General features: G+C 62.2%; 1 protein-coding gene across 1 annotated transcript in view; it reads right to left on the bottom strand.

Moving 5' to 3' along the window:
- Window positions 1-2943: 2943 nt before the first annotated feature.
- The window catches only part of LRP1 (LDL receptor related protein 1), a 79511-nt gene continuing 66378 nt past the window's right edge, over window positions 2944-16076 (bottom strand). Inside the window, 28 exon segments of the mRNA XM_021687199.2 lie at window positions 2944-3936; window positions 4103-4247; window positions 4337-4427; window positions 4540-4604; window positions 4758-4859; window positions 5011-5185; window positions 5533-5694; window positions 6007-6180; window positions 6291-6431; window positions 6557-6733; window positions 7212-7328; window positions 7584-7690; window positions 8203-8381; window positions 8923-9191; window positions 10015-10134; window positions 10212-10346; window positions 10468-10608; window positions 10942-11064; window positions 11181-11300; window positions 12128-12260; window positions 12361-12467; window positions 13174-13290; window positions 13664-13789; window positions 13904-14026; window positions 14382-14501; window positions 14741-14857; window positions 14977-15070; window positions 15511-15659. Of these exon segments, the coding sequence (XP_021542874.1) occupies window positions 3796-3936; window positions 4103-4247; window positions 4337-4427; window positions 4540-4604; window positions 4758-4859; window positions 5011-5185; window positions 5533-5694; window positions 6007-6180; window positions 6291-6431; window positions 6557-6733; window positions 7212-7328; window positions 7584-7690; window positions 8203-8381; window positions 8923-9191; window positions 10015-10134; window positions 10212-10346; window positions 10468-10608; window positions 10942-11064; window positions 11181-11300; window positions 12128-12260; window positions 12361-12467; window positions 13174-13290; window positions 13664-13789; window positions 13904-14026; window positions 14382-14501; window positions 14741-14857; window positions 14977-15070; window positions 15511-15659 (3770 nt within the window). The 3' untranslated portion in view covers window positions 2944-3795.

Consider the following 16076-nt stretch of genomic DNA (forward strand, 5'->3'; position numbering starts at 1 on the left):
TTCACTTTTGCCCCTCGCGCCCCACCGCTGACCCCCGCGCGGCCCAGAGAGTCCCTGCAGGGGGGTGGGGTGGGGCAGGAAGTCCCCTCAGCGCCGCCTGCCCAGCCTCTTGGTGCAGTCTCTACCCCTTCCCTTCCACTGTCCCATCTTTCACCACCAGCTCCTCTCGGGCCTCGTCCCTTTCCTTTTCCGTCTCTGCCCTTGTCTCTGTCCCCAGCCCCAGCCTTGTCTCTGTCCCTATCCTCTTGGCTGTTTCTTCATCAGCTCGGCTCCCTCCCCCCCCCCCACCCCCCAGTCTCGCTCTCTTCCCTGCCTGGGGAGTCTTCAGCTGTCAGCTGTTGCTATGCGCTGACGCTGTGGCTGAGGTTGTGGTATGACCGACACCTAGACAGTGAGAGATGGGGACAAGCAAAGAGACCGAGAGACAGATGCATGCCCTGAGACACCAACACCCCCCACCCTAGGCACGCAGGCAGATGCATTCACAGGGGCAGGCCACACACAGAGGTGAGCCCACGGGTGGAGCAAAACATGGTCACGCAGAGACCAGCACACACATGCAGACAGGTGCACACCTAGAGGCACACTGCCCCACACAGATGCACCCCCCCCCACAGGAGCACACACACACACACAGATGCACACCCACCCCCCCACACAGATGCACACACACACAGGAGCACACACACAGATGCACACACACACAGGAGCACACACACACACAGAGACAAATGCACATTTGCAGCAAGAGACAAGCACACCCAGCCAGGTGCTCGGACCCCACCCCCCTCCTTGCCTTGGCAGAGAGCAAACATTCACAGACAGAGATGGACACACGCACAGGTACACGCTGGCCCTGGCAGTCCAAAAGACAAGCCCAGCCACATACAAAGAGATATTCAGATACAACGATGTGACAGACAGCAGAAAGGATCAGTGTTGCTGAGAAGATGAGGCAGACACAGAGACACCCAGAGAGACAGACAGAAGCCAGGAGGCGGGGACCTGGGTGCAGATGGGGCAGGGAGGAGAGAGGCCGGAAGGGGCAGGAATGGCCAGGCCCGACGCCCCAAGGCTCCAACCAGAATCCTGAGCCCAGGTGCCAAGCACAGGGGCTGCTGTGAGGTAGTAGACGGGGCCAGTGGAGACTCCCAGGCCTAGGGCACCCGGGGTAGCAGCCCATCACTAGGGTCTTGATATTCTGGAATCCCGACTGCCCCACCTCATCTCTTCTCCTTTTGCTAGTCTTAGGTCACCTCCTTCTGTCTCCAGCTATAGACACACACACACACACACACACACACACACACACACACCCCACTCCCGTCTCTGGGTCTTTGCCTCTGCCCTTGCATCTCTCCATCCCCATATCTCTCTCTCTCATTCTGTCTGTATCAGCCTCAGTCCCTGTCTCTTCTCCATCTCTGTCTTAGGCCCGATGTCCTTGCCAGGTGAGGAGTTCGAGGACTGCCTCCTGGTAGACTCTTTCCTGGCCGTTCCTGAGGGACAGAGGGAGGAAGCTGACTGGAGGGGTGTGTGTTCCAAGCCGCAGCTGGGGGCCCCTCTCGCTCTGCCCAGGATCTTGAGGCGACAGGCTGAGAATCAGTGGCTCCCCGGGGGCGCCAGATGCACGGCTGACAGAGGGAGGGAGCGAGGGGGTGGGGCGGTGGTGGTGGGGAACAGGCGGGCGCTGGGGGAGGGAGGGGAGCCGGCGGGCGGAGGGTGGAGGGTGGAGGGGGTGTGGCAGAAGAGCCCGAGGGAAGGAAGTGAGAGGCTAGGCTGGGGTCCGCCTGCAGGTGCATAATTAGTGTTGGGGAGGGGGCTGTGCCGGGCTCACGGGTGAGCAGCGCTGCAGGAGTGCGTGCGCCACCTGGTGGACAGATGAGGTCACAAACCTTCCTAAGCAACAGTGGAGGATGCCTCTTCTCCCCAGCAGGGTGACTCTGCCCTGGGGCTCTGAGGTGCCCCAGACAGTGGACGATCTCAGAACTGGCTTGGAGGCTGAGGCTGGAGATGGGATCTCAGGGCTAAGAGGGATGGGGAAGGTTCTTGTTTCTAGAGGTGCCTAGGCCCATAGCTTCCTTAAGAAGGGAATAAGCTGAGGAGGTTGAACCAGAGAGGGAGGCAGAAAGCAACATAGTGCCCTCCTTTGGGAGATGCCCTCCCTGAGCTCACGTTTGCTGTTAAGGGGAGAGCGGTGCTCTAACTCTCTCAGTCTTGGACAGTGTAAGGCTGTGTGACTTTCTGCAAGAGGTTCCCCTCTCTCTGGGTGAGGGTCGCAGTAGACCTACGACCCCTCTGATTATAGCAGTCCTTTCCTGTCAACCCCTGGGATGTCTAAAATGATGGGTGAGCTGGATCTGTTGGTGGCCAGTGGGGCCTGGCTAACTGGTCTTCCCAGTTCTCCTTCAGTCCAGGGGCACCCCCCCCCCGTTTCTCCTGAATCTAGAGTTCTACTCTTGGCATCTGATTAATTAGTCTCCATGATGATGTTAGCGCTTCAAGAGCAAACTCAGGCAGAGAGAGCTGTGTGGGAACATCCTGAAGGACTGATTAGAAAGCCCTTCACAACCCCAGTGCGTTCAGTTCTTATGGTGGGATTTCTCACTGTGGGAGATCATTTTGGGGAGGCTGGTGGTGACAATGCAGAGAAACAGGTTTTGGAGTTACCGTCGTAGAGCCAGAGAGAATACGAGATCCAGAAAGGTGAAGTCTCTGGCTCAAGGTCACACAGCCAGGAGAAACAGGTCTTCCTCCTCAAGTCCAGTGCCACCCCCTTCCCCTGCCAGCCAGATGGAGAGGGAGGGAGCTCAGGGAGAAGGGCACTGAAGACCAGACTCTCCAGCCTGCCTCCAGCACAGAGCAGGCCTCCCTCTGGTGGCAGAAGCAGGCAAGCACAGCCCAGCTCCCAGAGTCTCACACTCATAGGTAGACACAAGTGGCTTTTTTTCTTTTTTTTACAATTTTATTTATAACAATATCTGTGTTATTTAGTTGTAAAGGAGTTCAGCAAAAATTATTAAAACGTTCATGTCCCCAAAGCGGGGCTGCCCCGCTTGCCCTTTCTGGGTGTGCCCCACCTTCTCCTCATCCCCAGGGGAGGGTGGGGGAGGCCGGGGGACCATTTACCGAAGAAAGTCTCCAGCCCTGGGAGCCACGGTGGGGGCACTGGAGAGGGGGAGGGCCTGTCTGGGAGGGGTACTGAGCATGGCCATCTCAGAGGTGCCCCAGAGTGGGGGCTGGCGCATGGAACACCCCCCCCCCCCAAGGAAGAACTAAAAAATTCCATCCTTTCCTTGCTCCCTCAGCCAGAGCCAAGTCTTCCCAACAGGGGCAGCAAAGGACTCTCCCTTCCCAGAAGGAGCCCTCAGGGAGCTGGGGGGGGGTGGTGAGAGTGGGGGTGGGCCGAGGGAGGGGAGAGCCTTGACAAAGTGTCTCGTACAGGGAGGGGAGGCAGCACCACCAGCTCTCCCAGTGGGGGTGCATTTTGGTGGAAGGTGGGAGGCAGGTACCTGTGAGCCGCAGGAGCCCCCAGAACCCTCCTGCCCCTCTCCCTGAAGGCAGCATGGGGGGGGGGCTGCTGAGGAGCAGGCAGGAAGGAGGAGAACGGAAAGAGATAATACTGTGCTCGCTTGCTCACTTGCTCACTCACATATAAAAAGTAATTCCTTCATTTTTACATTTATACACCCCGGCAGGGCCGGGGAAGGGCTGGTTGGGCAGGAGGGGGCTCATCGAAGGACTTCTCTGGCAGGGGGCAGGAGGCTCTCTGGGGTGAGTCCAGTGATCAGGGCCCTATGCCAAGGGGTCCCCTATCTCGTCCTCAGGGCCCCGGCCCAGGAGTTCTCGCTTCTCGTCCGTGCTGGCCAGGGAGTGGCGGCTGCCGTGACCACCCATGTAGAGTGTGGCGTACACGGGGTTGGTGAAGTTGGTGGGCTGCAAGGTGACAGAGGGTTCAAGTGGGGCTCAGGGGATGGGATCTGTGGCCCAGGTGCCCGGCGCCCCACCTCCATTCCATCATCCAACCCAGTGCCCTTCATCGTCCCACCCACAGTCTCTTGTCTCTACCCTGGAAGCCTCCTCCTCTGTCCTCCCGGCCCACCTTGTCAGGGTCCAGGGCAAAGTCAGCATCCAGTAGGCCCCCTACATCATCAGGCTCCCCGCCTTCATACATCTTATAGGTGGGGTTCCCAATCTCCACATTCATGGCCCCGTTGGTCATCCGCTGGTGCTGGAAGCCCTTAGCCCTGGGGGAAGCAGGATTTTAATGGGGCAGGGATTCTAGGAGGGCAAGGCTAGGATGGTAAACTAATAGCCAGAATTTTCCATAACTCACCCTCGGACTCGCCGCTTGTACCAGAATACCACTCCAGCTACCAGAAGCATCAGCAGCAGCAACAGCAGAGGGATGAGGATGGAGGCCATATCTGGAGGGGAGGAGGTGGGAAACGGAGTCAGAGGGGATCAGGGAAAACAGGAGGCTAAAATCTCCCTGCTGCAGGCCCCTGGAGCTCTGCCTCCCCATCCCCTGCCACCTACGTCCAGGCTGCTGTTGGCTGACCACCTGCTCCTCACACCGGGGTCCTGCCATGTGGGGTGGGCACCTGCAGGCAGGAGGGGCAGACCTGAGCAGGCACGGCCTCCACAGCCATGGCTGCCACGGAACTGGGAGGGGCCGCAGGGTCCCGAGGGTCCCTGCTCAGATTTGGGGGCGGTGGGGATGAGCTAGGTCTCGGGAAGGCTCAGGTCCAACTCACAGGCACTCGGGCATCATTTTGCTGTTCATGGTGCAGGAGCCGCCATTGCTGCAGTGGCCGACGCAGGTCAGACAGCTGGGGGCCACCCGGCCATCGGAGCAGCTGCGGGGAGGAATGGCAGGCTGGCTGGGCTGGGAGCGGGTGGCTGAGGCGCCGAGGGAGGGGCGGGCGGAGGGGGGCCAGGCCAGGGGGCCCAAGGCTGGGCCAGGGCAGGGTCTGGGCCGGGCAGGACTGCGGGGCAGGCCCCACTCACTTGCAGGTGACGTCCCCACTCTGCTTGTTGACCACGCAGGCTCCGTCGAGGCAGCGGCTGCACTTGTTTACGTCACACCTCGGTCCCTCGAAGTGGGCGGTGCAGCGGCACTGCCGGGAGCCGTCGGCGGCCATCTGGCACGTGCCCAGGTTCTCACAGTAGCCAGAGCACTGCCCTGTGGGGGCGGGGCGGGGAGGTGTCTCAAGCCCCGCCCTCACGAGGTCCTCCCCAGCTTGTGGACACCTGAGGCGACCCCCCAGGTCTTGTAGGTGACTCCCACCTCCTCCTGAGCCCCCGTGGCCAACCCCCCGTCGCAGACTCAGAGCATGAGGACACGGCCCCAAACAGCCTGACGGCACTGCTTTCGGGGAACAATCCTGACGCCAGGGGGCTCGCCACCTTGAGCCTCTGCGGGGAGCAACCTGAGCCCGCCCGAGCCGCGAGCGGCCTCCCTCCCTACAGCATGCCCCTGTGACGGCCAGCTGGGCGCCCCCCTCCGGGGCCCGGGGGTGGCTCACTCACGGTACTGGCAGCGGTCCCCCAGGAAGCCCGGTGGGCATCGGCACTGGGGCTGGTTGCCCTGGTTGACGGTGCAGGTGCTGTTGTTGGCGCAGTAGCCTGCACACACCTGCTGGGTGCATTTGGGGCCCGTGAAGCCCGTGGGGCACCGGCACGTGGGCATGCCTGGCGGGAGAGGATGTGTGAGCGGGGCTGTGGCCCCCGAGGCGCCGGCCCTGCTGCGGGGGGAGCGGGGCCGGGGGACCCGGGTGGACGGCGGGCAGCAGAGGGACGCGACTGGGGCCATGGGCTGGGGGAGTGAGGCGGGACGGGGCGAGGGGCAGAGGTGAAGCCAGGGAGGACGGCGGGGGGTGGCCGCCGGAGACCCGCCCGGGGTGGAGCTGGCGGCTGAGAGGCTGGGGGCCTCAGTGGGGGGGGGGGAGGCGGTGCACGCCGAGGAGCCAGGAGCAGGCCTGGCAGCAGAAGGGAAGGCCATACCGGAGGGGGAGGCCGCGCAGGTGCCTCCGTTGCGGCAGTACTCCCAGCACTGGTCCAGCTCACACTTGTCGCCCGTGTAACGGGGCTGGCAGCGGCACTTGGGCTGCCTCCGCGCGTTGAGGAAGCAGCTGCCGCCGTTGAAGCACTGCAGGTTACAGGTTCCCGGTCGAGGAGCTGCAGGAAGGACCGTCAGGCACAGAGCCAGGGAAAGAGGGGAACTCAGGGGTCGCGGGGCAGAGGGTCCCGGGGCCGGAGGTGGGGCCGCGGGAGGGGCCCGAGCATACCATCCGGTGGGGGCGTTGGCGAGGGCACGGCCACACAGGTGCCGTTGTCCAGCCGCTTCCCGTTGGGACAGGTGCAGACAGGCCCACTGGGGCTCAGCAGGCAGAGCCACTCACACTTCTTGCGGTCACAGGGGTTGGTCACTGCAGGTGCGGGCAGGGGTGGGAGGATGCTGAGCCTTGGGGACCCAGGACCTGCCCCCCCCGCCCATCGAGACTTGAGGCGACAGCCTGGAGACTCTGCCCCCAGGCCTGCCCTCTCTGCCTACCTTCAGGCTGCTTGTGTTGGTGGTACAGAACCACATCAGACGCGTGGCTCAGGCCCCCCGTCAGGTTGATCAAGGGGCTGTGTCCGAACTTATGGATCTTGAAGACACGATTGTTGATGTAGGTGACGCCATAGATGTAATCCTCAAAGACATCGATGCTGAAGGGGTGACTTAGGCCTGGGGGAGGAGGTAGACTCAGAGGGGACTCAGGCCCTGGTCACTCTCCAGGACACTGGCTCCCATGGCTCCCAGGCACCCCAAACTCAACACGTCCCAAACAGAACTCCCCCCAACCTGTTCCTCCTCCTGCGGCCCCTACTGGCAAAAGGTCCCATCAGCCCTAGACTTCTGGGATCAGGATGGACTTCTGCTCCCTCTCCCTACATTTAATAAGCTCCTCCTGCCACCTCTGTTGCCTCCATGCAGCTCAATACTCATTGGTGGAATGAATGAACGGGAAAGTGGGCCAGACAGTGCAGGGCTGGTACAGAGGGAGGCCAGTGTGGGGGAGGAGGGGTTGAGGCCTGGAAGGCACTGCAGGACTGCTGGGCGCCAGGATGAGGAGGATAGCAGGTGCTGGATGAGGCCTTGGACTCAGTGGGGAGGACAAGAGGCCCAAGGGCAGGGCCAGCTGAGGCTGCTCTCAGATGCTGACCTCGTTTGCTATCAGCAGCCACGATGGGGTCTGTGCCATTGAGCCGGATGCTGCCGATGACTGAGAGCTTGGCATCTGCCCAGTATAGCCGTTCATTGTGATAATCCACAGCCAGGCCTGGGCGGGGGCGGGAGGCAGAGAGCACTGTGAAGGCCCAGCCTCTCCCACCCTAGGCTCGAGGAAAAGCAGAACTGTCTCCATGTTTGGGACAGCTCCGTTCTGTTTCCACGACCACTCCTAGTCATGTCGAGGAAAAGCCTCCACGACTCATTGTCTATCCCAGTCCAAGCCCCTTCCCCTCCTAGCTTTTATGTGACCTCAGGCTCAGCAAGCCCACCCCTCCCATATCCCCTGCCCCCTGCTGCCACAGACCTGTGGGCCATTGGATGTTGTCCTGTACCAGTGTCTCCCGAAGGGTCCCATCCATTGCTGCTGTTTCAATTTTGGGGTGATTCCCCCAGTCTGACCAGTACATGGTGCTAGGGAAGGAGAAGAAGTGTGGGTAGGCCTTGGGACTGCCAGAGGAGGCTGAGCAAGGTGGGCCACCAGGTTATGGCCTGGGCACAGGGACTGCTGGGTATTGGGAGGAGAGTGTCCTGTCTACCTCCTCCAGAGAAAACCAGGGGAGTCAGCTTTCTGCCCAGGTTAAGGATCTTTTACTCTAAAACCACACTGTGCTGACCCAGAGTCAACAAAGTGGGCAGAACTGCCCCGTGGAGCAAAGGAGGAGCTGGAACTTGGCGGCACATGACAGCCAGCCAAGTGGAGGTCAGGCCCCTACCCAGCAGGCCGGCTGGGAGTTCTGGCAAAGGCAGCACTGGGGAGGGCCAGAGCTGGGGGTGGCCTGAGGTCACAAGGGCCAGAGGAGGACTCTGATCTCAGGGTGGTCTGGAAGGGGAAGCACATGCTTGGGGATGCTGGGTACCCACTCCCCTCCCAGGGGCTTCCTAGCACCGCCCGGATGCCTCCCCCCAGCAGGAACCCTGCACACCCCCTCAGCGGGTCCACCACAATGGCGTGCGGCTCGTCGATCATGCCCGAGATGAGTGTCTTGCGGTTCTCGCCCTTCATTTGTGCAACCTCAATCACATCTCGGCCCGAGTCCGTCCAGTACACGTTCCCAGCCACCCAGTCGATGGCGATGCCCCTTGGCATCTTGAGCCCTGAAATCTGCACGGGGCGGATGACAATTTCAGAGGCTACTACCTTTTGTCTTCTTGCCCATTATCCCCACCACCACCTGCCGGCTTGTCCCTGCTACCAAGTCATCCCAGGCGGAGAGCGAGTTCTCTGATTTTGAAGAGATTCACTGACACTTACCTTATGAGCCCGACTTAGAGCTTTCTCATGTTTTGCTAGATTAGATATTACCTTGCTCTATTGAGGAACAAAGTGAGGCCCAAAGAGGTCAAATGGGCGGCCAAGACTGACACAGAGGGTGGCATCGACCATCAGGAGCTGAATGTGGCTCTGAGGCTCAAGGCCCTGTGCCCTGCCACCTTGGGCTGCGAGGTGGTAGAGCCAACTACCGATAACTGGCATGGCTCTGCCCACCTGTCATCGTGCCCACAACACGATCCTGCCTGCCCTGCCCACCAGTCTCACCCTTTGCCCCCTTCCACTGGCCCTGTCAAACTCTGCTCTGAACCATCTGCTCTTTGCAGTCTTCCCATCTAATCTGTGTGGATCCCATCCCAGGTGGGGTGCTCACATTGAGGTGGGTGACACCCCGGTCAATCTGTCGCCGGTGGCGGTTGGAAGTGGTGGGAGGCGCGGCAGGTGGCAGGCTGCGGTAGGAGATGGTGCCCGTGTGCCAGTTGGTCCAATAGACACGGCCGGCCTTGACATGGACATCCATGGCATCGATACGGACACTCTCGTCACCCTGGAAGGCCTGCTCGTAAGCTGAATGGGGGTGACTGGGGAACAGGCTGCGGATCTCATTGTCGTCGGCGATGTAGAGGACCTGATACTCAGAGCCTGGACGGACAAGAGGCCAGGTGTTGGGTGAGGGAAAAGGCAGAGGCAGGAGGCCAGGCTGGGGGATGCCGGGCCTGCTGCTGGGATGGGCTTCCTCCTCTTCTTCCCTAAGCTAATCTGGTATGACCTGCCACTCTAGAAAACCTTCTGGGCCTCTCCAGCCCCAGGGACTTCTGCCTCCCCACAGTCTCCGGCTGGCATCACCACACTGCCGCACGCCGTGTGATATGTGCTTGTGGGCGCCCATGGTGGGATTGTGTGTATACACATGCCTTCATGGGTACGGGTGTGTGCGCGGCTGGGTGGGGCTCTCTGTACTCAGGCAGGTGCAGGTGTGCGCCAAAAGACATGGAGAAGTAGAACTTACGTGTTCTCATTGCCCCCCAAGAAAGTAAATATGAGATGATGGTGTGTTAATTCAATGAAAGGAAACTTTTCACAAGGTGTACATATATCAAATCATCACCTGTACACGTTAAATATCTGACAGTATTGTCAATTACACTCCGCTAAAGCTGAAAACAAAAAGCAAATGGGGTACACGTGATTGTGTGGTGATGCGTGCCTGTGTGCTCTCCTCTGGGGCGTGGTGGGTGAGGAGGCACATGTGGGATATAGGTGTGCTGCCCCCACCCCAAACTTCCTCAGATGAGCCAACCCCCAAACCAGCACCCTCTACCCGGCAGCGGGCCTGTGGGTCTGGGGTTCTGTGCTTTGGCACAGTGCGGGGAGGGAAGCATCCCCTCCCACATGTCAGCCCTGGTTTACATCCAGGTGTTGCTAGCCCCACCCACTCCTGTCCTCTGCGGGCTGGGGGCGGTACCTTCGGCCTTGCAGGTGTTGTGCGTCTTCATGAAGTTGCGCGCGCAGCTGCAGAGGTGGCCACCCTTGGTGTTGTTGCAGAGCTGCGAGCAGGTGCCGAAGCGCAGGCACTCGTTGATGTCTGGGGGTTACACGGGGGTGGGAGGGTCATGGAGAGTCTGGGTGTCTGCCCGCCCCCTCCGAGTCCCGCCTTCCTACCCTGGCATCCGGGCTGGCCTGGCACGGTGTGGAAGCCCGAGCGGCAGGCGCAGTAGGCGGCTTTCTCGGTGCGCACGCAGCGGGCCTCATCCCCGCAGATGCTGGCGTTGGTGGCGCAGCTGGTCAGCTTGGGGTCTGCGGGGGACAGAGCGGGTCCCCTGCCCTGAGCCGCCCTGGGCCGGGGCCTCGGTTCTCTGCCCCGCGGCGCCCTCCCCCCCCCCCCCCCCCCCGCCCCGCAGCCCAGCGCGGGGCTTACCGATGCTGCAGTCCTCCTCGTCCGAGCCGTCCCCGCAGTCGTCCAGCATGTTGCAGCGCAGCGAGGAGGACAGGCAGCGCTGGTTCTGGCACAGGAACTCCTTCTTGTCTTTGCAGTGGGGGGTCTGGGCCGTGGGGGGCTCTGCGGAGGGCGGGGGCTTCAGATCTGACTATTCGCCACCCCACGGCCTCCAGCCGCAGGGACCCCCTGTGGCTGTCTGTCAAGCTTCGGGGGTTGCTGCCTAAACATTCAGAGTCCCAAGCTCCACCTCAAGACCTAGGCGCCAGGAAGCCTCCCGGGCTTTCTCCAGGGGCTTCTCTCTCCCAAGGAAGCGCCCCCGGGCTCCCGGCCTTGGCTCCTCCCCCTCCCCAGGCGCAGTTCGCACTCGGCCCACCCCCCAGCCCCTGAGCACCCAAACTAGGGCGCAGCCCGCGCCCGCCGGCGCCAGGCTCCTTCCACTGGCTCCCTGCTCACCACAGTCCTCCTCATCAGTCCCATCCCCACAGTTGTCGGTGCCGTCGCACTGGCGCCCGATCCACAGGCAGACGCGGTCGTTCTTGCAACGGAAGGGCCGGTTAGGAGGGCACACGAACCGGGCTGCAGCGGTGGGAGCGCACGGGAGCCAGAATCAGCCTGGGAGGCGGCGCTGGAGCCCCGCGCGGTGTGAGAGCCCCGCCCCCGCCCCCGCCCCCGGGCCCCGCCCCCCGCCTCACCGCACTCCTCCGGGTTTTCGTCGGAGTTGTCCCCGCAGTCGTCCTCGCCGTCGCACTTCCATGCCAGCGGCTTGCACAGAGTGTTGTTGCACTGGAACTCGTCCAGGGGGCAGGTCCGCACTGGGCACCGGCGGACCGCAAAGAGCCCACAGTGAGCCCTGAGCCCCAGGCTGGCTGCTGGCGGCAGGATCTTGCCCCCCGCCCCACCACAGGTGGAGGCCCAGAGGGATCACCAGGCAAGCAGTGGTCCAGCCAGAACGAACCCAGGCCTCCTAATTTTATACCAGCCCTGCAGCTGAGCAGAACGGCCTCCTCTGGTTATTTAGGGGAGAAGAGGCCTTTTTGGGGAAGCATGTACAAAGAGGTCCAGGGGGCCCTCTTTCTCTGCTGGCTGTGGCAGGGCATCGGGGCCTACCCTAGTTCAATGGCAGGCACAAAGGAGGAGCACTGGGCTGGGAGTCAGGAGACCTAGGTTCCAGCCCACCAGGGCAGAGCCAGAGCGTCTGTCCTCCCTGTCGGGGTGGGGGTGGGGGATCTCTGCTCCAAGCTGCAGACTTCTCTTATGCAAGCTTCACCATGTGGCCTTGGGCCACCGAGCCCAGGCAGGTCAGCCAGGGGCAGGGGCTTCTTCCTTGCCCCGGGAAAGGGAAAGGAAAGTGAGCGGGGACTGCCCTGTGGGAACTCGTGTGGAGCCTGGATGGACACAGCCAATGGGTTTCTGCGGGATTTGGGCCCAGCTGGCCCCCTGACTAAGTGCTGCTGTGGAGGGCACAACCCACACAGAAATGTAGCCTGAGGCTCTGGGTCTCGTCCACTGCTCTATCCCCGATGCCTGGGACAGCGCCTGGCACCCGATAGGTGCTTAAGAACGATTTTTTGCCTGAGCAGTGACTGCAGGAGAGAAGGCACGGTGACTGGGCTGCGCGGGGGCGGCGGGAGGGGCTCACCGCCAGTGCCGCAGGCCTCCTCGTCGCTGCCGTCCATGCAGTCGGCATCCGCGTCACAGCGCCAGCGCAGGGGGATGCAGTGGCCGCTCTTGCACTGGAACTGGTCCATGTCACAACGGGGAGTGCAGTCTTTCTGTGGGCACAGGAGCGGGCATCCCGGTCAGATCGGGGCAGCCCTGCAGTCCCGCCCCGGTCCTCTGGAGGCCACCCCTCCCGCTGGTCCCCCTCCCCACCTCGTCGGAACCATCTGCGCAGTCATGGTCCCCATCGCATTTCCAGCGCCCAGCGATGCAGCGGCCGTTGGCACAGGAGAACTCACTCTCGGAGCAGGGCCGAGGGGCTGGAGAAGGACAGGGGAGAGACAGGCCCCAGGAGGGTGGGCACAGGGACTCAGCCCTCGGGGTTTCTCCAGCCCTTGGCAGAGCGATACCACCCATCCCTGTGTCCCTGAGAGCCACAGGTGACTGGCATAAACGACCACGATGCTCAGCCAATGGCGAGCGAGCCAACTGGCTGCCCTCACGGGATTAGCTGGGTCCAGCAGGGGCTCACACTTACCCCTCTGGGCCAGCCACACGAGAGAGGGCATGGGTCCCTGGCTCTGCCCTCAGGACAGACTGTGTGCAGGGGGATCGAGGGGAACAGGAGAGGGACAAGACCACTGAGACAAGCACCAGGGTTTAGGGAGAGGCCAGTACAGGCTGATGGGCTGAGGCACAGCACAGGGACGGGTGGGCTCTGGGGCAGTGGCGGGGGTGTGGTGGGAGCACGGGCACATCGGAGATACCTACCTCTGCAACCCCGAGAGGACAGTGTGAAAATGGAGAGAAACATGAGATGAGGTGAAATGGCACAGACTCAAATACACGACATGGAGCGGGGTGGGGTGGGGTGAGCAGGGAGCGGGCACCTGACCCCCAGCCCTGGGAGGTGGCCGCCTGCCCCCGCTGCGGCCTGGCGGGGGCAGGGGTGCTGAGAGGGGAGGTGCCCCAGGTGTCTGGGTGCGGGAAGCCTGCGGGCCGGGGCGGGGGTGGGAGGGCACATACTGCAGCTCTCCTCATCCGAGTTGTCCCCACAGTCGTTGTCATAATCGCACTGCCAGCGACCTGGCACGCAACGGTTGTTCTTGCAGCGGAACTGGTAGGGCTCGCAGGTACGCTCGTCTAGGGGAGGCAAGATTGGGGGGCAAACGTTGGGGCCGTCAGGGACGGAGCGGGGGCAGGTATGAGGGTTTCGGACAGGCACGGTAGGATGGCCAGGAGTGGGATCGAGGGAGGCAAGGGGGAGGCCGCGCAGCGCTCTGGTTGAGATGCAGGGTCCACAAGGAGGTTATGAGGCGGGAGGGGCACGAGCGAGAGGAGCTGCCCTGGGGCGGGGACGACAGAGCCCCCTGTGTGGGTTGGGCAGAGAAGATTCCACACAGGTGTGTGCTACTGAGGGGCCGGTGGGGGCGGGGACGAGGAATCAGACGGGAGGTGGTGGGCACGGGAGGCCAGCTGGACGCCTTCACCTGAGAGCGGGGACGGGGAGGCTCACCACACTCTTCCTTGGGCTCGTCGGAGCCGTCCCCACAGTCGTCCTCTCCGTCACACTTCCAGCGCGCAGGGATACAGCGGCCCGAGTCCTTGCAGCGGAACTCATCCACTCCGCAGGTCATCTGGGCTGCAAGGGGCGGCCGGTGGTGAGGGGGAGGCTCCTCGCAGGAGTGGGGGTGGGGCGCGGGAGCAGCCGACACTACGGAGGGCAGGTGGGATCCAGGGGCACCAGGCCACTCACTGCAATTGGCGGGCTCATCGCTGCCGTCCACACAGTCGTTGTCCCGGTCACAGACCCAGACTCGGGGGATGCAGCGCTTGGTGATGGAGCACTGGAACTGGTTGGGGGCACAGGTCACTTCGGCTGCAGAGTGGGGGAGAGAGTGAGGACCTGCCCGTTCCACCCGCACCACAGCTCAAGATCACCACCTTCTCCCTCTTCCAAGCTCTGGCCCTGGTCCTGCCAGCAATTTCTTAGGAGAAAGGGACCATTTCGCTCCAGTTTGGGTGCTTTTGGTCTGCACATCTCTATGCCGAGCATGATGATTTTATGAGCAAGCCAAGTCACACCCAATATAATTTATGTTGCCCATCTAATAACGTTCCTGGAGAGCAGGCGCGGCCCCTAGAAGAAGCGGTGGGTAGATCTCACTGTGGACTGTGTTCTTGTGCCTGTCTGCCCACCAGCCCGCTTCCTGCCCACAGTTCCGGGCACTCACGGCAGTCCCTCTCGTCCTCCCCGTCCCCACAGTTGTCTTGCCCGTTGCAGCGGAAGATGCCGGGAATACAGCGGTTGGTGTTGGTGCACTTGAACTGACTGGGCAAGCAGACGTGGATATCTGTGGGAGGTGGGAAGGAGGGGAGGGTAACTAATGGAGGGCAGAGGATTCAGGGGCAGGGAAGGGACGCCCCACCCCCTCGGGAGTGAGCCTTTGGCTTCAGGGCCCAGAGTAGCAGGAGTCCAGCCTGGAGAGGAGGCTGTTGTGGGCCGAGCTTCCTTGCCCTTGGAGTGTAGTATGAAACCTCCAAATCCCAGGGGGGGGGAAGAAGGGCAGCCGGTGGCTGGGCAGCCCTTTACCGCAGTTGGCCTCGTCGCTGTTGTCCTGGCAGTCATTGTCCCCATCACAGATGAAGGCAGGGTTGGTGCAGATGCCCGTTGAGCACTGGAACTGTCCCGGGCGGCACTTGAACTCGGCTGCCGGGAGGGGAGCCTCAGAGTCAGAAGGGCTGGGGCTGGGCATGGCCACTCAGAGCCTCGGGAGTCAGGCTGCCGCCAGCCAGGACCCTCTTGCCACCCCTGCTCTGGGCACTTACGACAGTCCGGGGGCTCGTCTGAGTGGTCCCCACAATCGTCCTCCGTGTCACACTTCCACCAGAAGGGGATGCACTTGTCGTTCTTGCACACAAACTGGAGGGCAGGTGGGGGCAAGAGGGGTTGGTGGGGATCTGGGGAACTTGGGAGGATTTCTTTTGAGGGGCTGGGATGTTTCAAAGAAGCGGGAGGGTCAGGGTATTTTGTGGGGGCGCTGAGCTGGATGGAAGGTTGGGATATGAGGAGTGCAGGAAGGCCAGGTGATGGGGTATCCGTGGGGGGGTCAGCGTGGGGGTTACTGGGGAGGGAGGGCCAGGGTTAGGGTGTGGGAGTGTTTGTGTGAGGTGACGGGTATAAAAGTATTGCTGTGGGGAGACAAGAGGTAGGCAAGAAATGTGGGGGCGTTAGCGTGGAAAAACCAGATGGCGTGAGGACATTAGAGCGGGTGTTGGGGTCTGAGGAGGAGTGGGGGTACTGGTGTGGGGGGTTGGGGGAGCAAGGCATTGGTGAATGGGGGTCAGGGGGAAGAGCCTCACCTGGCTTGCTGTGCAGTTGGACACACAGGTGCGCCCATCGCTGCCCAGGTAGAAGTTGGTGGGACAGGCACATTTGTGGCCCCCCCCGGGGGACAGGAGGCACAGGTTGCTGCAGCCACCATTGTTGACCTTGCAGGGGTGATTGGGCACTGCCGGAGAGAAAGTGGCTAAAGCGCAGCCGACTGGGCCCAGTGTATGGGCCAGGCTCCCTGAGCTACGGGCCTCCGGCAGAGTGAAGCCGGCACTCCCTGGTGCCACACTTTCTGGTCTTCTGAAGGCTGCCTAGCCCACTCTATCCTGGCAGAGGTAGGACGGATCCAAATCCTACTCTCTTAGGAGGAGGCTGAAGCCAGAGAAAGGAGAGGACTCTTCTTGAGGTCCCAGGATCAGGCCAGCCCTGAAGCCTCGTACACTGCCTCCCCTGGGCCCGCCCTCAGCTACGGCCTGCCTGCCTTTGGGGTCCCACCTCGGTGGTCCACACCCTCAGGGGCTTGCTGCTACGAGACTCCGCGGCTGTCCCCGGGCTGGGCTGTAACTCCTGAAAGCCAGATCTTGGCCTGTCTACA

This window comes from Neomonachus schauinslandi, chromosome 5 (assembly GCF_002201575.2).
Source record: "Neomonachus schauinslandi chromosome 5, ASM220157v2, whole genome shotgun sequence".
Classification (NCBI taxonomy): domain Eukaryota; kingdom Metazoa; phylum Chordata; class Mammalia; order Carnivora; family Phocidae; genus Neomonachus; species Neomonachus schauinslandi.